Source organism: Enhydra lutris, unplaced genomic scaffold (assembly GCF_002288905.1).
Source record: "Enhydra lutris kenyoni isolate GAN:26980312 unplaced genomic scaffold, ASM228890v2 scaffoldscaffold20, whole genome shotgun sequence".
In the NCBI taxonomy this organism is placed as follows: Eukaryota; Metazoa; Chordata; class Mammalia; order Carnivora; family Mustelidae; genus Enhydra; species Enhydra lutris.
In genome coordinates, this window is record NW_019154104.1 from 17,259,966 (window position 1) to 17,283,723 (window position 23,758).

The window sequence follows — 23,758 nt, forward strand, 5'->3', positions numbered from 1 at the left end:
TAAGAAGTGCGTGGACACGCCGCGTGTGGCTTTCTCATCCTTAAGGTTGGGCTGTGGCCTCTGGAAAGGCCAAGTGGAGAGCTGACCTTTTGGTCCAGTTTGGGGGTGGGGGTCGGGTTCTCTGAGGGTGCCAGCTCAGATGGCAAGCTGAGGGGAGACACAAACTTAGGAAGGACATTTAGGGAGGACTGCAGGCGTTTCCCCTGGAGCCTGGTTGAACCTCTGGTTTTGCTTGTCTCCCAGACCCCACTGCAAAGAAGAGTCTCTCCACCAGATGCCTTTGGCTGAGTAGGCTGAGCACTCGCCACTTCCTTCCTTCCCATACTGTGGACACAGCACTGTCACATGGGATTCGCCTCCAGGGGAAAATCCACCTCCAAAACATTGGTTCTTGCCTCTCATGGTCCTTGACATCCCCAAACACGGGCCATCTCAGACAAGCAGTGAGGACAAAACTGATCACCATAAACGATGGTGATTCTTGGACGGGGGTAGGGAATCAAGAGAGCTATGCTTTTTAAATTAAAGTATTATGAGACTGTAATGGAAGTTTGTTTAAATGCATGTTTATTTCTAACTCACTGTGTCTGAAGACACCCGGCATGTATGTGTGTATATATATATCCCTCCTTTAGTAACAGCGAAGACAGAGACAGACAGGGAGATGGAGACATATGTGCGCGCATACCAAACATAACACTGTGACATAGACTCCCAACGTGCTTTCTCTAGCAGCCTGGCTAGAGGGTTGGGAATAGGCTGCTGTTCCTCAGTATTTTTGGTTTAATAAAGGGATAGAATGAATAAATATTAATGTAAAGATATGGGTGAAGCAGCCTAGCCGAACCTAATGAGCCTGGAGCCATGGGCTGGTAGGGATGTCACTACATTTTCCAGCCCTGTGTTTTGACTCACTCTAGGGTGGCTGGGGTGTGGGGAGGGCTGAAGTTTGGAAGGGTGAGGCAATGCTGCAGAGCAGCTCTTTACAGAACGATCACTGCTGGGAGCTAGTCAGCCAGAGAAAGCTCATTATTGTTGGGGGGTGCATAGTGAGCTCACTTTTTTTGCAGGAACAGAAATCCGGCTGCTCTGAGATGAAAGAGGGGCTCCCCAGGGCTCTTCCTTCTCCCTTTCTCCCTATCCTTAAAACTCCCCTTCCCCTGCACCTAGGACCCCAGAATGAGTGGGAGAACCTTGTGCTGAGGAGTTGCTGGATGCTCCGGAGAACAGGCTCTGAAGGTCAAGGGTCAAAATAAAAAAGACTTCTTGTTTCTTCAACTGAACTTTATTACAATGAGTAGTTAACAGTAGTGATGAGAATAATGATCCTTATATTTTATACAATTTACAAAGGGCTGTCACATGTTAACTATCAATAGTACCCACGTTAATAGCAATACTAATAATAACCAACACTTACTGCTGGATTCCTGGGGGGCTGACACAGTGCTCCAAACACGCCCGCCCGCTGTATTTGTTTTAGTCCGTGGTAGTGGAGGATCCAAAACTTCTGCATGTGTAAGAACTCACTGGCACAACCTGTTTGGAAAGGGAAGGATAAGGGTTGGTTCTGAACGTGTATTTGCATAGCACTTTACATGAGAGGGTATGTAACAGAAGAATGGGGGGACTGATGGAAATTTCGAGCACTACAAACCACCTTTGAGAACCTGAGCTAGTCACAGCTACTTCTCAAACCAGATTTACTGGATTCAGATCCCAGCTCCATCTCTAATGGCCGTGTGACCTTGGGCAAGTTATTTAACCTCTTAGAGTTCACGACAGAATCTACCTTGTAGATAATATTGAGAGTTTAATCATGATGCAAGAAAATTACCTAGCAGTGTCTGGCTCACAGCAACCTCAGTGAGTTACCTCCTATTATGACAAGAAACAAAATGAAATCTCAAACCATTCTAGTAAGTTGGGAGCTATGATCCCATTTCACGGATGGAAAAGAGAGAGAGTCCGTGAAAGAAAGTAACTACATCAACGTCACAAAGCCAGTAAGTGATAGAGAAGAAATTCCAACCTGGTCCGCCAAACTCCAGAACCTGAAATGCCATTCTATTGCTTCTCCTCCTCCAGCCTTGCCCAGGATTCTCTCAATTTTCAGGGTGGTTGGGGAAGCAGACCCAGTACATAGAAGAATCAGTTGAACTGCCGTCACTACAGCTATGACCAACATATCTGTTCCACAATAAGCAATAATGATGAGCAGTGGTTCCCTAACGTTAGAGAAAGTATGGCCTTGCTCAGCCTTCTGGGGCACTGTGGAATGAAATCACAGCACGTGAGAATTTTTGAAAGCTGCCATCGTGCTTTACAAAGAGATAGCAATGTCATTAAATGCTGCCCCACCTTCTTTTATCAAACCCGGAAAAACCAGTCACCTGTTCGGCCTCTCCAGGACCTTCCTCCTCCCTACCCCCAACTGCAGCTGTGCGCAGCCCGTAGACTGTTTTCCTTAAAGGCCTCTGGGTGCTCATAGCTTCTTTAGACATTCAGCCAAAAATTTTAGAGTGCGACTGGGGGGAGGAGTAGCTCACCCTGAATTCATTTAGCTCTGTCGTTGAAACTCAGGTTCCTACACCAGAGCACAAAAACAAATCGAAAAGGCAGTTTCTGGGCAATGGGAAATAGCTCATTTTGCAGGTGCTTTGGCATCAGTGGTAGCAATGAATGCAACATCCATATCGGGGGTGGGTGGGGGAGGTTTGATTACAGATGAAATGAGTAACACCCTATACGAAATTCGCAACGAAAATCTTGAAAGTGGACATTTAAATGCACTGCTCGGGGTGGAGTGGGGAGCGGGATCGGAAATGACGCTTGTGGTTTTTAAATGCGTTTTTACTTGGGAAAGCCGGGCGGGGAAAGGAAAGGTCATCGTCTGTTTAATTTCCACCCTCCCCTCCCCCCGCCCGGGCCAGGACGTCCAGCATTAGCTCGCCAGGCTTCAGCTGTTGTACACACTCGGCGAGGGGGGAGGGGAAGGCGGAGGCGCGGAGGCGGGGCCTACTGGGAGGAATCTGGGCGTCCTGCCGCGCATGCGCCTCTCCCGAGCAACAAGTGGGCTCCACAGACAGAGGAAGTGTAAAGGGGAGGGAGGGGGGAGAACTGGTGCAGAGCATGGCGGTGACGTCAGCGCTCCGCCCGGGCGGCATCCCGCGCGGCCAAGCCGGGGACAGCGCGAGCCGCAGCGCGAGCTGGAGCGCCGAGACGCGCCTCCGGAACGTAGAGTAACAATCACAACCCCACATTCCGGGCGAGTGCGAGCGGGAAGGGATGCGACCCGGGCCGAGGCGCCGCGCGAGCGCCCTGCAGCCAACGTGAGCGCCGCCAGCCGCGGCGGCCCGGGCGCCGGCCAGGCCTGGGGGCGGCGGGAGCCTGCGTGCGTGCGCTCCTCTCCTCTGCTCTCGTGCGTCCTGGAAGCAGTGGCCGCGGCGGCTCCCTCCGGCCGTGCAAACCCAGCCGCCGCCAGCGGAACGGCCGACGCTGCGGAGGGGAGAAGCTCCTCTCGGCTGCCACCCCCTCCCAACCCCCCGGCCCTCCGGGGAAGCGGCGACTTCAGCAAGATTGGACCCGGGCACCGGGTGGCACTGAACCCTCTAGCCTTCGCCCCAGGGAGCCTGGCGGGGAGAGGACGCAGCTCGTAGGGGGGCCCCAGGGGAGAGGAAGAGACAGCCCCTTTCGAGCTTCCAAGCACCAGCCACTCCGGGGAGGGGGCCAAGAGCCAACGGCGGCCAGCACCCGGCACCCTCGCCCCCTCCCCTCGGGCCCGGAGCTTCCAGCCCGGGTCCGCGGCACCAGGAAGAAGGCGCCTGAGCTCCCCTCCCGACGACACAGCCGCAGTAGGAGGTGGGGGCGAGGAGCGGGCTGAACTCGTCCGCCGCCCCGGCAGTGGAGCCCCCGCGGAGAGGCGCTGCGCCGGCAGTGGAGACTCGCGCTCCCTCCAGCCCCTGGGGCAGAACTTTCTCGCCCCCCCTTCCTCCACCGCAGCCGGACTCCCTCCCCAGCCTGCCAGTCCTCCCGGAGGAGAAGGCGCCGCGGAGACAGCCTGGGCGGGGGCCTACCTTCCCCAGGGCCGGCATCATGTCGGCGGCGCAGGTGTCCTCGTCCCGGAGACAGTCTTGCTACCTGTGCGACCTGCCCCGCATGCCCTGGGCCATGATCTGGGACTTCTCGGAACCCGTATGCCGCGGTTGCGTCAACTACGAGGGCGCCGATCGCATCGAGTTCGTGATCGAGACCGCGCGCCAGCTGAAGCGGGCGCACGGCTGTTTTCAGGACGGCCGCTCCCCCGGGCCGCCGCCGCCCGTCGGGGTCAAGACGGTGGCCCTGTCGGCTAAGGAGGCGGCGGCTGCAGCAGCGGCGGCAGCCGCCGCCGCACAGCAGCAGCAGCAGCAACAGCAGCAGCAGCAGCAACAGCAGCAGCAGCAACAACAGCAGCAGCAACAACAGCAGCAACAGCAGCTCAACCACGTCGATGGTTCCAGCAAGCCTGCTGTGCTGGCGGCCCCGTCCGGCCTGGAGCGCTATGGCCTGAGCGCTGCCGCCGCCGCCGCCGCCGCCGCGGCCGCCGCGGTGGAGCAGCGCAGCCGCTTCGAGTACCCGCCACCGCCGGTGAGCTTGGGAAGCAGCAGCCACGCCGCGCGGCTGCCCAACGGCCTGGGGGGCCCCAATGGCTTCCCCAAGCCGACACCGGAGGAGGGACCCCCGGAGCTGAACCGGCAGAGCCCCAACTCCTCTTCAGCCGCGGCGTCGGTGGCATCTCGGCGCGGGACGCATGGTGGGCTAGTGACGGGGCTGCCCAACCCGGGGGGTGGTGGAGGCCCCCAGCTCACGGTGCCCCCCAACCTGCTGCCGCAGACTCTACTTAACGGCCCGGCCAGTGCCGCCGTGCTGCCCCCACCGCCGCCCCACGGCCTGGGCAGTCGTGGGCCCCCGACGCCCGCGCCCCCAGGGGCGCCCGGGGGCCCCGCTTGTCTTGGGGGCGCTCCGGGCGTATCAGCTGCGTCGTCCTCGGCGTCGTCTTCGACCTCGTCGTCGGTGGCGGAGGTGGCTGTGGGTGCTGGTGGCAAAAGGCCCGGCTCGGTCTCGAGCACAGACCAGGAGCGCGAGCTGAAGGAGAAGCAGCGGAACGCCGAGGCCCTGGCCGAGCTGAGCGAGAGCCTGCGCAACCGCGCGGAGGAGTGGGCCAACAAGCCCAAGATGGTCCGCGACACGCTGCTCACGCTGGCTGGCTGCACGCCCTACGAGGTGCGCTTCAAGAAGGACCACTCGCTGCTGGGCCGCGTCTTTGCCTTCGACGCTGTCTCCAAGCCCGGCATGGACTACGAGTTGAAGCTGTTCATTGAGTACCCCACGGGCTCAGGCAACGTGTACTCCAGCGCATCTGGTGTGGCCAAGCAGATGTACCAGGACTGTATGAAGGACTTCGGCCGGGGTCTCTCCTCCGGCTTCAAGTATCTGGAGTACGAGAAGAAGCACGGCTCTGGGGACTGGCGCCTGCTTGGAGACCTGCTGCCTGAGGCCGTGCGCTTCTTCAAGGAGGGCGTGCCCGGCGCCGACATGCTGCCCCAGCCCTACCTGGACGCCAGCTGCCCCATGCTGCCCACGGCGCTGGTGAGTCTAAGCCGCGCCCCCAGCGCGCCCCCGGGCACTGGGACCCTGCCGCCTGCCACCCCTTCGGGCAGAGGCACAGCCGCCAGTCTTCGCAAGAGGAAGGCGTCCCCCGAGCCCCCGGACTCCGCCGAGGGCGCCCTAAAACTGGGCGAGGAGCAGCAGAGGCAGCAGTGGATGGCGAACCAGAGCGAGGCCCTAAAGCTCACCATGTCGGCCGGGGGCTTTGCGGCTCCGGGGCATGCCGCGGGGGGTCCGCCCCCACCGCCTCCGCCCCTGGGACCCCACTCCAACCGGACCACCCCGCCCGAGTCAGCCCCTCAGAACGGGCCGTCCCCCATGGCCGCCCTCATGTCGGTGGCAGACACTCTGGGCACGGCGCACTCGCCCAAGGACGGCAGTTCCGTGCACTCCACCACTGCGTCCGCGAGGCGCAACAGCAGCAGCCCGGTGTCACCGGCCTCCGTGCCCGGGCAGCGCCGCTTGGCATCGCGGAACGGGGACCTGAATTTACAGGTGGCGCCCCCGCCGCCTAGCACCCACCCGGGCATGGACCAAGTGCACCCCCAAAACATTCCGGATTCCCCTATGGCCAACAGCGGGCCCCTCTGCTGTACCATTTGCCACGAACGTTTGGAGGACACGCATTTCGTTCAGTGCCCATCCGTCCCCAGCCACAAATTCTGTTTCCCTTGCTCTAGAGAGAGTATCAAGGCCCAGGGGGCCACCGGCGAGGTGTACTGCCCCAGCGGAGAGAAATGCCCTCTGGTTGGGTCGAATGTACCTTGGGCCTTCATGCAGGGCGAAATCGCGACGATCTTAGCTGGAGATGTTAAAGTGAAAAAGGAGAGAGACCCTTGAACCACAAGACCGCCACCTCCTCTGCCCCTGACCAGCTTCTCTCCGATCCAGAGGGCCCCTCCCCCACCCCCAGCGACCCTCCCTCCCCTCACCCCCAAGATGTAGAATTGTGAATATAACAAACTGCAAAAAGTTAGTCTTATGTATAGACATTATTTTCGTCGTATGTTTCTATATTTTGAAACAAAAGGTATGTAACTTCTTCATTTGAAGGATAAGCTGGTTTGTGTTAAGCAGTATAATATTGGTTGGGTCATTTGCATCATTTCGTTAGCATTTATTTGGTGGCAGAGTGTTTGCCTAGGTACAGAATTAATAGCCCTTAGCAACGACTGCTGCTGGTGTGTATTTTTGTAAATGTTATGCACTCTCTGAAAGGAAAAAAAAACACAAAAGAAAATGACTTTTTTTTTTTTTTTTTTGCCAAGGCCAGTGTTGCTGCCTAAAAAAAAAAAAGATGCTATAAAATGGTGAAAGCTTCTTTCTAAACAGCCCCAAGAGTTGAAGTCTTCACTTTATTTTGTTCCATTTTGTTCTGTTTTGTTTTTTGTTTTTCTGTTTTGTTTGCAAAATGGTAAAGGGGGGGTGTTGGGGGGGCGGGGTGTTTTCTGTTGCAAGTTTGTGAGGGAAAATGTTTTGGTTTGTTTCTACTGACCTGAATGTGTTGGATCTTCATGTGTTGTTTTGTTTTTGCTTTATTGATGCACGGATGCTTTTGAACAGTAGAGCGAAATGCTAGACATGGGGAATCTGCTCTGTTTGTCCTTTATACATTTCTGTAGTTAACAGAACACTGTAATGTGCCTTGGAGCTTAGTAACTTGTAATAAATTCAATTGATATTAATTCTGCCCCGAGTCAGCAAGTGTGTTTTTCTAGAGCTAAGGCCACATAGTTCCAACATAGGGGACACCCTCCCTACCGACATAGAACACAAATGCTGGTGCCTCCACAAACCTTCTTCCTAGGAGGTGGCATCTGGGGGAGGCCCCATGCTGGGGGACTGCCCCTACCCACCCCCCCAGTACCAGACTATTTACATTCACCTCTTGTGGGGGGGGTGGGTGGGACAGTTGCTGACTAAGCAATTTCTGTTTACTCTTCTGCATCTCTATTTTCCCAGTGAGCACCCCAGCTGCAAATGGCATTGTCGGGAACTTGCCCTGTGGCCTCAAGTGTGTGCTGATCCCCAGTGCAGCTGTGACTTGTGCAAGTGGGGGAAAAAAAAAATAGGATGCTTCGTCTCTTAGATGTGGCAGAAATCACACTTAACACATATAAAGCAAAAATGCCACAGAGCTGGGAGCTGTCAGTGGAGGCAGGCGGGGTGTGGGCACCAGGGAAACAAATGCATGTACTGAGCCAGGAGAGTTGCCAGCAGCTTCCAGCTGATGCATTGGAAAAGCAGTGCCACCTCATTCATCACTCGTTTTTCTACCCTCCCTCCTTCATGATAAGTATTTCTAAAGGCAGAACGCTTCACTGGTTGGAAGATCATTGTGGGGAATGGGGCAAGAGAGAAAAAAGCCAAGTCCAGTTCCTGAGGCAAAGGTCACTTATGACACCAAGTAAAACCATTCCCACTGGTGAAAAAATTCAAGTATTCATCTAATCAATCTTTCTGGCGGTGTTTGTACAGAAGGTACAGAGGTACAGAAGGGTAGGGGACCAGGACAGGAATGTCCTTTAGAGCTCTGAGCTCCCTTGGCTGAGACCAGACTGGAATTCTCCCAGAGCTAGGGCAAGGCAAACAAACCTGGTATGGACCTTGTACTTTGTGGGAGGTGAATGGAACAGTAGAAAACAGGAGGGAGGTAGCAAAACAAAACACGTCTGAAATTCATTCCTGGTCACACCTGGACTCCCAGGAGGGGGGCATGCTGGGCCAGGTCAGCCCCCATCAAGGTGAGGAATAAGCGAGTAAGGGGAGAGACTTGGTGCCTCACCCTACTCCAATCAAAGAGGGTGCAGGAGCAGGAGGGTAGGGAGGTGGGTATGGGTGCAGGCATGTTTGGGGAAAAGCAAATCACTGGTTAGCCGAGAACACCGGTGTGGAGGTTGGGTAGGTGTTGGGACTCGCTGTTAATAACACCCTTTTAGTTTCTGTTCCTGATTAGCCACCACCATCACTGAAATAGTGGAAACCATGATTGTGTGTGTGTGTGTGTGTGTGTGTGTGTGTGTGTGTGTGTGTGTTAGGGAGTGGATAACTGGCAATTGATGGATCTGCAGCCTCTTAATCCTGGTACATGGGAGGTGGCTGTCTCACCTCTTTAAGAATCTCCCCACATATAAATAGATATGCGTGTCAGCTTCCTGCAAATGTGTCCGTGCATTTTCATCTGCCGCCAAGTGTTGTCTTGGTGCTTATGAGTCATGAAACCTATTTTCATCCTCAGGGGTAATTAACTGGGGGGTGATAATGCATAGCAGACTGTAGGAAGAGTTAATTCTAAAACCCATCCTTGCCTGGCTACCAATCACGCATTTCACTTAAAGGTCTGAGTTGGCTTTTCTCATAAGCTCATTAATAAAAACCAAGCATGTTTCGCCTGGAAGATCCTGTAAGGTGCCCCCAACCCCCACTCCCAGCACACACACTCTTCAAATGGGTAAAGCTCAGCAGCCTGAGAATACGGCGAGTGTCACGGTGTAATTTAACCACCATTGAATGAAGGAGCCGTGGGTGCCGCCACAGCACTGAACTGCGCATGTGCACTTCGATGTGTGGATTACCTGGCGGGATGCGGACCCTGCGAGTCCAGTTCAGTGGCTGCAAGTGGGAGTCGGTCGTTACCTCTCTCTGTGGGCACCGCCACTGCTGGGGGCCTGCCACTGTGTCTTCATTGCTGGGGTGTTATGCTCAGGAACTTTCAGGATTACAAGACCCTTGCTTTAGTGCACTTAGGTAGGGAAGAGCCTGTCATTAGGAGCTGAGAACAGCGTAGTTGCTCCCCCTTCTTGTTGCTGGGTGCATTATTATCAGGAGCGGCAGTAGCTGTAATAATGAGGCATCCAGCAAAGGCGGCCAGTTTGGTTTCACGAAGGAAGGCTGCCTTGATGAGGCCTGGGGGAGAGGCAGGAGGGAGTGGGAGGGAGAGTGAGGGTTGGGTGGAACTCAGGCTGGAAGTGAATTATAATGGCACAGTTAATTAAAGTTTACCCTAGCCAGGGGCCATTTCTTAAATGGCGGCTCTCCCTTCTCTTTTTTTGGAACCATGTGACCTTTCTCTTTGACCCATTCAGCCGGGAGTCTGGCCGTCTTAACCGGTCTTGCTCTAATCCCGCAGCTAGGTTCCCCCTTCCCCAAAGCTTTCCACATTGCATGCCTAGGAAACGTTTTCTTCTCTGGCACGTGAGGATTCTTAGGGATTCAGATATTCAGTCAGAGATCCTGAGTGAGCCTAGGCTCCTTTATCACCCCTGGTTGGAGCTCCCCAGTTCCCCCACTTCCCATCCATCTCCCTCCCTTCCCCTACAGAGCCAAGGTGGCCAACATTTAACAATCCATATTGTATTTACTTATATGTATTATTTATAAGACTAATCCAAGCTGGATATTTCTTTTAACGGGCATGGAGGTCAGGCAAGGAGAGTTTTGGGGGAAGGGGCTGATGGGGGTCATTTTTTGACGTTGACCTCTAAAGACTGCACTATAGGAGAGGGCCACTGTGTCCTGCATCGACATATGAACCCACTCAGCTCATGTGGGCATGCATGCCTACGTTATCGAATGGAAGATTCGCGGGTGCACTTTCACGTGCATCCAGCCCAGACTGTTAATGTAATGACTACTGAAATTCACTTTTGTTTTCTCTCATACTTTATCAAATCAAGGAAACGAGAACTGGGAATGACCTTACTACGGTCATCTAGTGAAGTGCTTTCTAAACCGTTTTGAGTTCAGAGACACCACAGAAAAATCTGATAAAGATACGGATCCTTTCCCAGAAAGTACAGGTACCCTCGTTTACATGGATTTGAAAATATTTTTTCCTTTTAGTATCAATTTTATGTATTTATTTTTAAATAGGTAAAACATTTCTTTGCTACGAAATTCAGAAGGTATAAAGGGGGGATACAGCCCTATAAGGGCTTTTTGGTGTCATTGGCCCCTTTGCCCCCCAGTTCCCTTCTGGAATGCCACCAGTACTACTCGATTTTTTAAAGGAGTCTATGCACATCTAAAGTTCAGCCACAGAACCTGAGATTAGAACTTAGGTTTAGTCCATCCACCTTGTAAAGATAAGGCTGCCAAGGCATAGAGAGGGGGAATAAATTCCTGTGGTCACCTGGTAGCAGAACCTGGACTAGGTCCCTGTTAAGGACCAGCTCTAACGGATATTTTCTTTAAAAAAATAAAATAAGTAAATAATAAAATAAGGACACCTGGCTTAACTAGAACAGTGTATGAGAAAAGGTGACAATGAGGTAGAAGGAGTATGAGTGCCTGGGCGGGGAGGGCTCAGTGTTTGCACTAACTCTCGAGGGACTAGGAACAAGCATTTGTCCCTTGGTCTCTTGTAGCCATTCCACTTGGGGATGGGATGTTCAGAGAAGTTTCTAGGTTTCTGACTGTAAATGTGAGGGGAATCAGAACCAATGGAGTCTTAACCTTCAAGCTGTGGATCTTCATGCTACCTCCCCCTTTACTGATAAGAAACTTCTGATGCTTTAAACAGATAAGCAACCATCTGGGCACAGACGTAAATAGGGAGAGAGAAAGATCAACCAGGACTCCCCCTGCCTTCTCTTGAGCTAATTTGGGACTTCTCTCCTCTCTCCCCATCACCCTCCTCTACCTGGCCCTCTCTCCCTGCTGACAAAGAGGGAACTGAAGGAGACAAGAGCTCCCTCCCTCCCCGCCTTGGCATCATGTGCTGGGTAGATGCCCACGAGGCCATCCAAGCCTTAGGCCAGCCTTGGAGGAGGGCTTGATGACTCCCATTTTACAGATGTGTCAGCTGAGCTCAGAGAGGTTAAATACACAAGGGCAGCCCTGTTATGTGATTCAAGTCCAGGGCACCCTGGAGCCTGGACTCTATCCCGGGATTCCAAGGTTGTTCCATGCAAAAGGTCTCGACTTCTGATCCTGAGGGCCCAAGAAGTCCAGGCTCCGAGCTTACATCTCAACCGTCAGCCCTCTTTCATCTTCCAGAGCCTCTGTGTGAACCTGGCCAGTGCCAGTGAGCAAGGTTGCACACAGGAGGGGCAATTGGGAACCTCCTAGGAGAGGGGGCTCTGTGCTGAGCTCAGGGAATTTCTCTCTCTCCCTCTGACCCTCCCCCTGCTTGGACTCTCTCTAAATAAATAAATTCATTAAATCTTTAAAAAAAAAAAATGAGCCCACCTCTGTCTCAGCTTTGACTGAACAGAGAGGTAGGCAGGAAGCAAAGAAAGGTTCTCATTTCTAAGGCACCTTGCTCCTCTGGAGAGCATCAGCCTCACAAGCCACCATCTTCTCCGGCATTCTTGCTTGTTTTAGGGGAACAGAAGTGGCAATGATCTCTTGAGCCTGGCCTGGTTGTCCTGTCTCATTGGGGCCACAGATGTGCATCCACCCTGTATAAGAGACCGTGTGTAGTGTATATGCAGTCTGTGTTTAGTCTTGGGGTTTGATCCAGGAAAACTTACCTCTCTGTGAGCGCCACAATGTGGGCCCCCAATTTGATGGGTCCCCTGTCCAGGTTAGACTCCAGAGAAGTACCCCAGCCTCCCAGCAGGTGTCCAACAGGAGTGAGCAGCCTCTGCTCACTCCAGGCCATGGCTCTGTAGTAGTCAATTCTTCTGCACATCTGAGCATGTCCCATCCTTGCTTGGAAACCTTCCTTGGCCCCTTGTTGCCCTACAGGATAAAGCCCAACTCCTTGGCTCCACCATTTCCCTCTGCCAGGGGTAGGGTATTTTAATTATTAAAAAGACACTACGGGGGCGCCTGGGTGGCTCAGTGAGTTAAGCATCTGCCTTCAGATCAGGTCACTGTCCTGCAGTCTTGGGATGGAGCCCCAGGTCAGGCTCCCTGCTCGGCGGGGAATCTGCTTCTCCCTCTGCCTCTGCCCGCTCCCGCCTTGTGCTTGCTCTCTCTCTCTAGGGCTCTCCCTCTCAGATAAATAAAATGAAATCTTAAAAAAAAAAAAAAAGATATTCCATATACAGGATTAAAACAAAAAGAAAATCAAACAGCATGAAAAGATCCTCAGTGAAAAGTTGGTCATTCTCCTTCCACTTTCAGGTCTTCAGTCCCCCTCTCCCGAGGGAAGAACTTCTGGTAGTTATTTCTGGTACAGTTTTAGTATTAGAAGCACAAAGAAGCTTAGGTTTATAATATATATCTCCTGGGGATAGATCCTGGGACAAGCCAAAGATAAGAAGGAAGGTCCAAGACAAGCAACTGACTTGGGTCAGAGCCCCAGTCTGGGTCTGGAGTGTCTCCTGACCCCCTAGCTAGGGATTAGCTGTAATTCCTCATAGACTCCTGGACAAAGGGCACGCACGCAACGTGTGTCCTTGGCCCACACATGGTGCACCTGCTTTGCTGTGGTGTGTTGGGCTCCTTGAGTGAGCTCCTGTGTGGTTCAGAGGGTTCTTTGGAGGGAATGGGGGTGGGGAGAAGTGCGGCAGTGGCTGCAGAGGCCAGGTATCCCCAGCAACCTAGCATCCAGAGCCTTTCTCCTCAATAGCTGTGTCCCTTCCTCTCCCCGCACCCACGACGGACAGCTCGGTGAAGCCGGCAGAACTGCTTCCCCAGGTGACAGACCAGAAACCTGTGACTAACAGAACGAGCAAGGGAGGAACATTATTGAGTGTAACCTTTGGAGCTGACAGTGGGTCAGGCATTGTCATATCCTATTTCTCTTTCATTACGGCTGCTTGTTGCTCTCACTCTCCCGTGACAGGAAAATACCCCCAGGAGGTGCTGTTATTGCCCCCATTTCCCAGACAAGATAACCAAAGCAGGGAGCCGTAAATACCTCGCCCCTGCCCGACCTCACTGCTGCAGGTGATTCACAAGCTCCCCTCGCCCGGGCTCCCTGACTTCCCTCCGCAGGAGCGCAGACCCTTCCAGGGACACCTGGGTTTTGTTGCGAGGAGTGAGGAGCGGGCGTCTGAAATCCCCCGGGTTAGTGGCTCAGCAGCCGCAGCGCCGGGGGTCCGGCCGCCTGGGAGAACAGGTATTTGGGTCGCCGGGGGGCGCCGGGGCGACGCTGGCCGCCAGCACCCCGGGAGAGGCAGCTGTGGAATGCCGGCCACGTGAACGCGGAGGAATGAACTCTGCGCCCCTGGGTCTTGGCCCAGACGGTCACGTGACCACCTCCTACACCACCCCCACCACCCCTACCACCCTCACCCCTCCCGCCGCAGCCCCCGCCCCTCCTCGTCTGCTCGAAGCTGTAGGCCCGCAGTGCTCTGTCTGGCTAGAGCCGGGCAACCGGTTCCTGACTCATGGAGTTGCCAGCATGGCCAATTAGCTGGGGGGCCAGGGAGCCCTCCGGAATTAGGATCGCCTTAGGGGAGGGGGAGAGAGAGGCGGCTGGGAGCTTCTCCGGTAGGGCGGAGGGAGAAAACTGGGGACCCCAGAGAAAGAGCTGCTGCGGGGTGCCCCCCCCCTTACCTGGGGTTAAGCTGCCTGGCCCTGCCGGCTGCCCAGAGGCAGCTTCTCAGGCTCCAGCCTGGTCCTGCCCCAGAAGGGTCTTCGTGCCATTTGGGTGAGTGGGACAACTCAACTGGGGCTGGGGCAGGCAGGCAGTCGGTCATCAGCCTCAGGCACACCCCATGCCTTGTAACTGACTCCTACCTGGACTCAGCCTTGCCCCTCCCCTGCAGAGGCAGAAGGGGTCAGCAGGTACCTGCCAGCCACAGCCGCTGCCTCCAGAGCCCTGGGGAAAGGGAGGGCCTCTGACAGCCTGCACCAACTTTTCTTAATCCCACATTGTTCAGGTCAAGCCCTTCTCCCTGGCAAGCAGCTGAGTCAGAGCCTGCATCCTCCTTACCCAACTTCATCCTCTGTCCCACCTGCCAGTGGCTTCCTCCCAGGGCTCGCTCTCCTCCCCACTGAGGCCAAGCGCCTGCGGCAGGGTTCTTGTTCCCTCAGGACTGTAGAGGCGACTGGAGATGCCTAGAGCCCAGGCTGTCGCTTGTCCGAAAGGTTGCAGCCTCTCCTTTTGGCCCCCCCAGCCCCTCTGCTAAAACACATAAGCAAGTCGGCAAGGCTGTCAGTGAGTGTGGGCATTGTTGCCACCATTATTCTTGCTTGGTTCAGGTGCCGCCTCCCCTCCATGCCTCCACCCCCTCTGCTGGCAGGGGGGAAGGGATGGATAAGTGCTCTGACCACGAGGCCACAGGAGCACAGATGGGGTCTGTCCCATCTGGGGCACTGGCAAAGAGCCCTTCCAGAAGGTTGGAGAGAAAGGGGAGAAAGGGGCTAGGAGGCAGGAGATCATGGTTCCACCAGAAAAGGGCAAGGAGTTGGTTTGGTTTCACTGGTATGTGGGGAGAGGTGAGGTGGGACCAGCAAGCAAGGCCTCCTGAGCTAAGCTGAGGAGCTTGAAATTAATCTTAAAGGGCCTTTGAAAAACGTGAGCAGAGGGACGCCGTCTGGTGTGCCGTTTGAAAAGATCTTTCTGGCAGTAGCATGAGGACTAGATTAGCTCAGAAAGAGAACCAAGGCTGGGAAACCAGGTAGACGGCCATTGCAGGGGCGCCTGGGTGGCTCATTCGTTAAGCTTCTGCCTTTGCAGCAGCCTGGGCTTCCTGCTCAGCGGGGAGTCTGCTTCTCAGTCTCCCTCTACCCCTGCTTGTGTTCCCTCTCTCACTGTCTCTCTCTCTGTCAAATAAATAAATGAAATCTTAAAAAAAAAAAAAAAAAAGGCAATTGCAGGATTCAGGCAGGAGGTGATGAAGCCAAAGTAAGGAGGGACCGTGGCATTGGGGGAGGGGGCACAGAGGTCTTAGGTGGAGAGAAGGCAGGCTCTGGTGCTAAGATGCGCTCTGGTGCATGAGGGACAGGCAGAGGGAGGAAGGAGGCAGGTGTCGCCCTCAGCTCGGGTGCCCTGGGAATGCAGCACGAGAGCAGGTTTAGGGGAAGAAGTCTGGTCCCTTTTGGACACTGGCCTGAGGTGCCATGGGCCAGCTGGGGGGAGAAGCCAGGTAAGTAGGTGGATGTGCCTGCCTGAACCCTGCAGACGGGTGTGGGCAGGAGCCGAGAGGGGTTGTCTTCCTTGTGAGTGGTGGCAGAGGCATGCGTTTGGATGAGGTCCCAGGTGGGCAGAATGACAAGGCTGTGAATACTATGGACACTCACCTTCCAGGGCTGGGGGAGGAGGTGAGTAGCCGGAGAGGTGGGGAGGACAGTCACAGGAAGTCGCATCCTGCCTGCCAAAGAAGATGCTGCCGGATGGTGTCACGGATAGGGCTGGGAGTTGGCTGAGAAGGGGGAAGATAAGGCAGCAGGGAGGTCCCTGGAGACCCTGGCCCTCGCAGTATGTGCAGGATGGAGATGGAGGGCAGTGCAGGGGCAGCAGAAGACCCAGCTTGTTCCAGAGTCTTGGCTCTGAAGGGAAACAGAGAACTTGGCAGCCAGGAGGCAGGTGGGAGGAGTTTCTCTGATGCTCGAGGAGTCAGAGCATGTCCACAGGGGAGGGCTAGTGGAGAAGGAGAGGTTGAGTATACCAGAAGGGGGATGTAATTAATGAGTGATAGCCCCCATGGGAGGAGACATCCAGGAGAGGCAGTATGGGACTTGGAAAAGTCAAACTGGGAGTCTCCGTGCACATAGCGCTTACTACGGGCCAGGCGCCGTTCTAAGTGCTTTACATCCCCTAACCTGCTTAGTCCGCATGATAACCCTACAAAGCGGGTGTTGTTATTGCCCACATTTTACAGAAGAAGGATCCAGACATAGAAAGGTTAAGTAGCTTGTCCAAGATTACAAACCTACCATGCGATGCGGCTGGTGCGCCGGGACTTGAACCCAGGCACAGTACCTCCGGAGGTGTGGCGAGGTCAAGGGCATGCACTCTGGAGCCAGACAGCCTGGATTTGTATCCCAGCTTCTCCACTTACTTACTTCAGCTCTCTGTCCCTCAGTTTCCCCTCCAGGAAAATGAGCATGAGAATTCTACCAAAATCACAGCGCTGTTGGGTGGATTTAAGGTATAAATGCCCATAAAACACTCAGAGCAAGGCTTGGGGCATAGAAAGCACAGGGGGAGGGACTCGCCTGGGATGGAACTGGGTGTCTGCTAATTAGGTTGCCTGTCCTGGTTCTCAGGCCTGGGGTGCTTGGCTCTAATGAATATCGGGGGGCCTACTTCTGGACGTGGCAGAAGCTGAGAGCAGCATGGCCAGGCCAGAGTGAGTGGGGGTGGCAGCTTGCGGCTTTGGCCCTCCAGAGGCCCAGAGCTAGGCTGAGACCTGTAGTATTGAGTAAAGCCTGCTGGACGACTGGGTTTGTGGCCTCCCTCTGCCACCAGCCAGCTGTGTGCTCTGAAGCCGGTAATGAACATCTCAGGCTGTTTCCTCACTGGAGGATGGGGATGGAGTGACCACATCACAGGGCGATACGAGGGTTCAATCGGCTGCTGTATGGAGAGTACTGGTTCAGAGTTCGCGCTTAGCAAGTGTTTGCTGTCACGCGTGTGGTTGGGGTAGAAAGGTATTTGGCACGTGAGTAACATGAAGTCTGTGAGAGAAGAGGCCCCAAGGCCCCTCCCTGCCATCCTGGGAACCACCTTCCAAGGAGTGGGTGGCCAGCTCCCCTTCCACCATCTTTGGCCACTTTTGGCCAAGAGCTTTGCCATTTCCAGAGTGAGCGGAGGGAGAACAAATCCCACCTCTGGTCCAGCGGTTGGAATTTCAAGCTGCCAGATCTAGTTCTGGGGCCATGTGGGACCCCACTCCTTGCTCCCTCTACCATTCCACACCCTAGTTTCCCAAGACCTTGTCCACTCTCACACAGGCCTCGCTCTGCCTGAAGGTGGGGCTAGCCCAGCTTTCGCTTCTCTCCAGAGAGCCTCCCCCTCTAGGGGACAGAGAGCTGGGCTGCAGTCCTGTGCTGCCTCCTTTTCAACCCCCTCTTGTCCCCACCCCTTTCCTGATCCTTGATTTACCCTGAGCTGGATTAAGACCTTTAAGCAGCGCTGAGAGCTGAGAGGTTGGGATGTAACCCCCCTCCCTTGCCCACAACCCATCTACGTACAAACTCAAAATAAAAACCTCTCTAAACCTTAAAATCAGTGTGCGGAAGTCCAACAGACTTCTGATATTTTTTTCCCCCCGGATGACTACTTCCTTGCTATTTTTGAAATACTAGGAGCCAGCCCTTTAAAAAACCAAAGCAAACCAGAGCGCTGTTGATGCCCTTTTACTGCCTGTGCCCTAAGCACATGCTTAATCTGTCTGTTGGGCCACCTGGCCTCGCCTGCCCCCTCCCCTGTGCCAGAGCTGGACAGAGGACTGGGGCATTGGGTCACTCTGCCCAGAGACTTCCCCCACCCCAACCCCGCCCCAGGGAGAGGGAAGCCCTGGGCCAATCAGTTGCTGCAGGGGAGGTGACGTCAGGAAAGCCCAGAAGGTTCCACTTCCACCCCCGCCACGGGTGCACCCTCTCCTCCCCACTAGAGAAGCCAGGGCCAGCCCGGGCCCCCGGCCAGTCCTCCAGCTGGCCAAGGACGGCTGGGCTGCGTTAGTCCCCAGGCCTGCTGCCCCGCGCTCCACACCTGTCAGGCAGGTCTTCTGGTCCCAAGCCACTTGCCTCCCTGTTGGGGTGGGAGCCAGCAAGTGCCGGGACTACTGCAGACCGGCTCTTCCAGATCCTGCTTGTAAACTCCGGTGAAAAATGAACCTCACGTGTCTGATAAGGAGGGTGCAGTGGTGGGAGGTGGAGAAGGCAGGCAGAAAGCTATGCACCGGCAGGAAGATCAGGCCTCCTTAAGCACAATCAGGGAACACCCCAGAGAGAGAGGCTGATTGAGCATCCTAGAAAATTCTAAGTGGGCGGGACCTTTTAGAGCGGTTCATTCTGCAGAGAGAAAACAGGCCTAGAATGAGAAGGGCAGGGAGTTTCCACAAGGTGACCAAAGACAAATGGCAGTTGTCTCAATCCTCCCTTGTCCCTGAGTGAGGCAGGAGGAGGATAGTCCTCTATCTCCTGTCTGCTCCTTCCCTGAGCACTCCCTGACAAAGTCAGGAGGCGCCCCGTATCCCCTGCCTGCTCCCCCGACCGCTTTCTTGCTCAGCTGTCCCCCAGCCAGCCAGTGCCCTGCACCCATCCAGCTTGTCGCCCCCTCATCTCACCAAGGGAAGAGACATTCATCGAGGGTCCAGCCCGTATGAAGCCATATAGTCTTCTTGATAATAAACCGAAGCCAGAGGTTAGAAGGTTTCTGCAGTAAGTTTCACATTCCAGGGGAGAGAAGGAAAGGAATGAGTGGATTTGGAGCACTTTACAAGGGCAGGGCCTTCCTCTACTGGATTCTGAGCCTTGGAACAGCACTTTGTGACTCTGTCCCCGAGACCAGCCCCAGAGCCAGAGTGTCAAGGCACGGGCTCAAGTCTCAAGGTCTCCTTGAGGCCACACTGGGCGCCGGAGCCTGTCTCCCCACCTGTGTGTGCCCTTTGCATCTGCAGCACTGCACCCTTACAGCCCCACTCAAGGCCATGGCCTGCACTGAGCAGGCTGCACAATCTCACTTCCTCCACACGGCGCCCACGACCGAGCTATGATTATCCCGCCTTTTCACAGAGGGAGAAACTGAGGCACAGGGACTCCCCACTAGGAAGATGTGGACCTGGAATTTGAACCCAGGGCGGCAGACGCTGAGCCCCGCCCCACACTTTCAGCCCCTCAGTCCCCTGTCCTGCTGTTGTAGGCTGGGGGTTTCAAGCCAGCCGTTCAGAGTCTCCCCGGGGAGGGCAGGGGCTGTGGGTCCTCATTCCGAAGCTGGTGTTGACAGATGGCCACTCTGGCGAAAGGCTTGGCAAGGAGGAATTGCAGATAGGGGCTAAGGGTGCAGCTCCACATGTGTGTCTTTTGCTCTCTTGCCCTTTTTTGGGGTTCTAGCTTTGTTCTCCTTGCTCCGGGGGACCGTCCGATTGTATGTTTCCTTCCTCCCTCAGGGCTCCCCCAAGAAAAGGCCATAAAGGACAGAGATGGGGTGTTTGGGAAGAATTCATTCAGCCTTGGGGATTAGACAGAAGGGGGTTCAAAGTTCTTCTGTACTAGTGATCTTGGCGAAGTCACTCAGAGCTTCGAACTTCTGTTCTGTGAGGCAGAAAGAATTGCGCTTCCTTCCAAGCTTGATGAAGGGAATCGAATGAGATAGCAAATGATTGTGAACTAAGCATGAAGTCCTCTCTACTTGTGGATCCTGATATGTGGGTGTTATTATCATCCTAAAGGAAGAAATCAGGGTGGGGTTAGGGAAGGTTGTTGGGGGAGAGACAGGCTGTTGATAAAGTGTATTGTGTGTCCCAGAGCCCTGAGACACCGGGGACAGGAAAGAAAGATGCAGATGGGCTTTGCCTTACCTGGGAGCTGTCCTCTGGGCCCTTGGGGGTAGCAAGAAACTCACTCTGCCTGGGGGCAAAGTGGCAGCTTTGCAGGGGGAGGAAGGGAGCGGCATTTGCTCACACCGCCCCAGGCTGAATGCACCAACAATGGACCCTTCCAGAGTGCAGGGCCCCAGGGCCTATTGCCAGACAGAAGCAGTGACATTCCCTTCCCTACTGATACCACCCAGAGAGTCCCCCCATAGAGGGGCTCTCTGACCTGTCTGGAAAGCTGACTGGCTGCACCTGTCAGGGGCTTTTGTTTCCAATGAGCCTGGTAGCTGTGGGGCCATTGGGGGGATATAAGAAAAGCGCCTACAGGGAGCCAGGGGTCTGTGGCAAGAGGAGGAGGACGCACTCTTCCTGGATTATGTAACCATTTACCCCAGCCCCCTGCAGAGACGCACAAACGATAACTGATAACTCCAAAGAAATACCGATCTGGTTGAGGCAGGTCATTGAAACCAGGAACAGTCCCTGCCAAACAGGAATGTCCTGCCTCCCTCCGCGGAGCAGATGCTTGGGTTATTTGGGAGGAGTGAGAGGTGTAATCACATTCTCAGAGTCAGAAAGCATGGCCTGTCCTTGCTTTACTGGGTCTTCTGGTCAGTTACCATTTATTCGGCTTTTGGAATGTGGTCATAAATAAGCCAAAATCCTCGCTGATAGGCTCAGCCTAGTGGGGAAGAATTCCAGAAACACAGATTGATAGTGCAGGAGCCCCTGTTTTAGGTTGGGCACTTTGGCTTGGGTTTTGACAAGTGAGTAGGAGTTCAATGAGCAGCAAGGGGGAAATTCCAGGTCTTAGTTGTTCAACACTAAATTTAAAAAGACACCCTTGTGCAGAATACCTGAATGCTGGGAGGTGCTCCGGGTTTGCAGGAAAGCATGACTCAGGAATGAAGCCATTCTGGGTCTGTTGGGGAATCTCTCCGATACTGTAATTTTGGCCTCTGCCCCCCTGGTCAGGCCTCTAGCTCTTCTCTGGGTTCAGCTGGAAGAAAATTTGCCCAAACCAAATTTTTCTCTCTGAGGAAGCCATCCTATGCCTCCATGGCTGGAGCACAGAGGTCAAGGGAGGCCGTCTTTGTGGTGCTGAAGACAGTGAATATACAGATGGAAGGCGATTGGCCCTGCCCTGACTGCCCTTGCCAGCTACCTTCATCCTTTTTAACCTGCTCTTGCCTGGTTGCAAAACAGCCCAGCTGAAGCCCGACCTGCCTTTCCAGTTCTCTCGCTGGGCTCACTGGTTCAGAACCCAGGCTCCTCCATGGCTATCTTCCTTCATTCCCAAGGTCCTGAGCTTGCACAAACAGCCTGATGGATTCTGCAGCCCCCCAACGACCCTCTGATAAGTCCTCGTGAACCGCAAAAGTCATGGTCCCAGACCGGCTGTGTGCCCGTATGCCCACAGGCTGTCACCCACTTGGACATGGCGGAACCTGGGTTCATCCGTTCCAGGACCAGACGAACCAACTGCAGGGCCTGCCCGTGGAGCAGGCGCACCTGGTCTTTCCATGACCACAGCTCCCCATGACTTAAACAGCAGGGAATGCAAAGCCATGTGCAGATTTGGTCTCAGCCGAATTTGGATAGAGTAGGTCGGGGAGAGTGATGGACTGGTTGGGGAAGAGTGTTGTCATTGCGCACAGGGGGTTCTAGAAGGCCCTGCAGGTGAGTTGACATCAAAGAAGAGGCTTGATAGAGACGCGAGGCAGGAGTCTTCCATGCCACTAGACGATGTCATCATAATCCCATTGTACTGCACTCAGCGCTTTAATCTGTCTGTCTCTGGCACCCTGCTGCTAGGCAGTGACTCTTTGAAAGAAGGAATGACACTCGTGTTGGGTCGTCCGTTCTGAATACGGTCTATATGCTGTTGGCCTGTTTCTCCCCCTCTAGAAGGTCTTTTGTAACACAGAATGCCAGTCCAGGAATGTTGCTTGGGACAGACAGGAGCGTTTGTGGACCGAGCACCCGGCAGACAGAATGCATGAGCCGCGGCCTGGAGCTGGGTGGGTGGCCCAGGCCGAGGGCAGAGCACATCCCAGGAAGAGGCAAGAGTGCTCTCTAATTTCAGTCCCTGCTGTTGATTTGGTGGCTTTGTGTTGGTCTTCTACGGAAAAATAATTGCAAACATCTGTATCATGTCAGCTGCTGTCTTAAGCACTTTGCGTACATTAATGCATTTACGCTTCGTAAAACCCCTAGGTGACAGGTGCTATGATCACACCCGTTGTCCAGGCCAAGATTCTGAAGTGATTCAGCTACAGCCAACATGGCTAATACTTGGCAGAGCCAGGACGTAAACCCAAGAGCCTTTGTTTGTATCCTTATCCTGAAATTTATACTCCATATCCTTACCCCCCTGGACTGGTCCCCTTGATCCTTCACTCGGGGGTTTGTGCCCTCAGAGTCTCTGGGATAAGCCAAAGGGTTTTTGAGATTCAACTTCTGGAAAGGTCAACAATAAGCAAAGATTTCAGAAAAAAAAATTAACTTTAATTATGAGTCATTTAAGACATTTTTGTACAGCTATATGTTATTGTGAATAACGCAAAAAGCCAGGTGAATTTTTAAGATTAAAAAGGAGGCTTCCAAGAAATGGCGCCCTATTGGTGGGTTGCAAGGTTTCTATCCCCAGGACCCCTCCCCAGACCCCCAGCCTAGGGTGAACTGTTATAATCTGTGACTTGTCCTCATCCCAGCTTGGGTGTGTGTACACGCACGCACCGATCTATGCATGTGTGCACACACACACACATAGAGTCCCCAGTCCCTGTGACTGTCTGGACAGAAGTGACTCATGGACCCCGTCAGACCAGGATGCAGTAGAAAGTGTGGCTTTCTGATTATTCTTCCTTAGGCCTGGGCTAGGGGTATGTGTTGGAGGGTGCTGGGCAGGGAGGGGTGGGGCCTTGGCTCTCCCCCAGAGCCTGAGCAGGGCTCTGAGAGCTTCGGTTTGTGCCTGTGCGACACTGTCCTACCAGACTCATCCTACTTAACACCACCAAGGCAGCAAGGCAGGAGGCAGGAGGAGGGAGGAGGAGGCCCTTCTCATCCTCAGCACCAGAAAACACCCCCACCCAGGCCCAGCGTCCGATTTGCAGAGCACAACCTTAGATGTCCCCTCCTGCGGGGTGAGAAGCGTGTTCGGTGGCGTGTGCTTTCTGCGTGTCTGAGTGTGTCAAGCCCAGGAACCAGTGTCCTCACGGCCACGTGCCACAGAAGGGCTCTCCCAAGGGAGGCCATGCCCACGGGAGTTTTAAAGGCAGAGCAAGATGAACGTAAGCGGACGCCTCCATCCACTATCGACCAGGTGCTGACATGCCTCGCAGAGGACAGACCTGGTAACGAATGTGCCAGCGTCTTCACTGACACACAAAAAGCAAATACGCAAGCTAAGGGAGTTAGTCACACAGGGAGACAGCAGCGGCAGTGGAAGGAAAAGGGCAAGGATGTGTGTGGGGTGTGTCTGGGGGCTACGAAGGGCTCAGGCAGCGCGAGCCGAGAGGGAGCCAGAGAACAGGATTGTCTGTGCATCTGGGAGGAAGTGTATGTGTGAGAGAGAGAGAACGTGAGAGAATGTGTCTGAGAGCGAGTGGAAGTGGAGGGGCGGGTGAGGGGAAAGGAGTGTGACTGACAGAAGGAGGGAGGGAGCGAGACAGGGGTGCGGGCGGCGGGCCTCTCTCATCCCTCCTTCAGCCATGAGGGCTTCTGGAAAA

General features: G+C 54.5%; 2 protein-coding genes across 2 annotated transcripts; both read left to right on the forward strand.

Annotated features, from left to right (window-relative positions):
• The first annotated feature begins 3,039 nt into the window (after positions 1–3,039).
• Positions 3,040–3,748, forward strand: LOC111148706. Its single transcript, XM_022505500.1, has one exon. The coding sequence runs from the start codon at positions 3,051–3,053 to the stop codon at positions 3,657–3,659; it is 609 nt and encodes a 202-aa protein (XP_022361208.1). The 5' UTR covers positions 3,040–3,050; the 3' UTR covers positions 3,660–3,748.
• LOC111148705 (interferon regulatory factor 2 binding protein like) lies at positions 3,083–7,336 on the forward strand. Its single transcript, XM_022505499.1, has one exon. It carries the CDS (start codon positions 4,096–4,098, stop codon positions 6,484–6,486), a length of 2,391 nt encoding a protein of 796 aa, XP_022361207.1. The 5' UTR covers positions 3,083–4,095; the 3' UTR covers positions 6,487–7,336.
• The last annotated feature ends 16,422 nt before the right edge of the window (positions 7,337–23,758 follow it).

Bases quoted from the DNA above. Each gene is read 5' to 3' on its own strand.
- LOC111148706 (XM_022505500.1), top strand. From the start codon at position 3,051: ATGCGCCTCTCCCGAGCAACAAGTGGGCTCCACAGACAGAGGAAGTGT.
- LOC111148705 (XM_022505499.1), top strand. From the start codon at position 4,096: ATGTCGGCGGCGCAGGTGTCCTCGTCCCGGAGACAGTCTTGCTACCTG.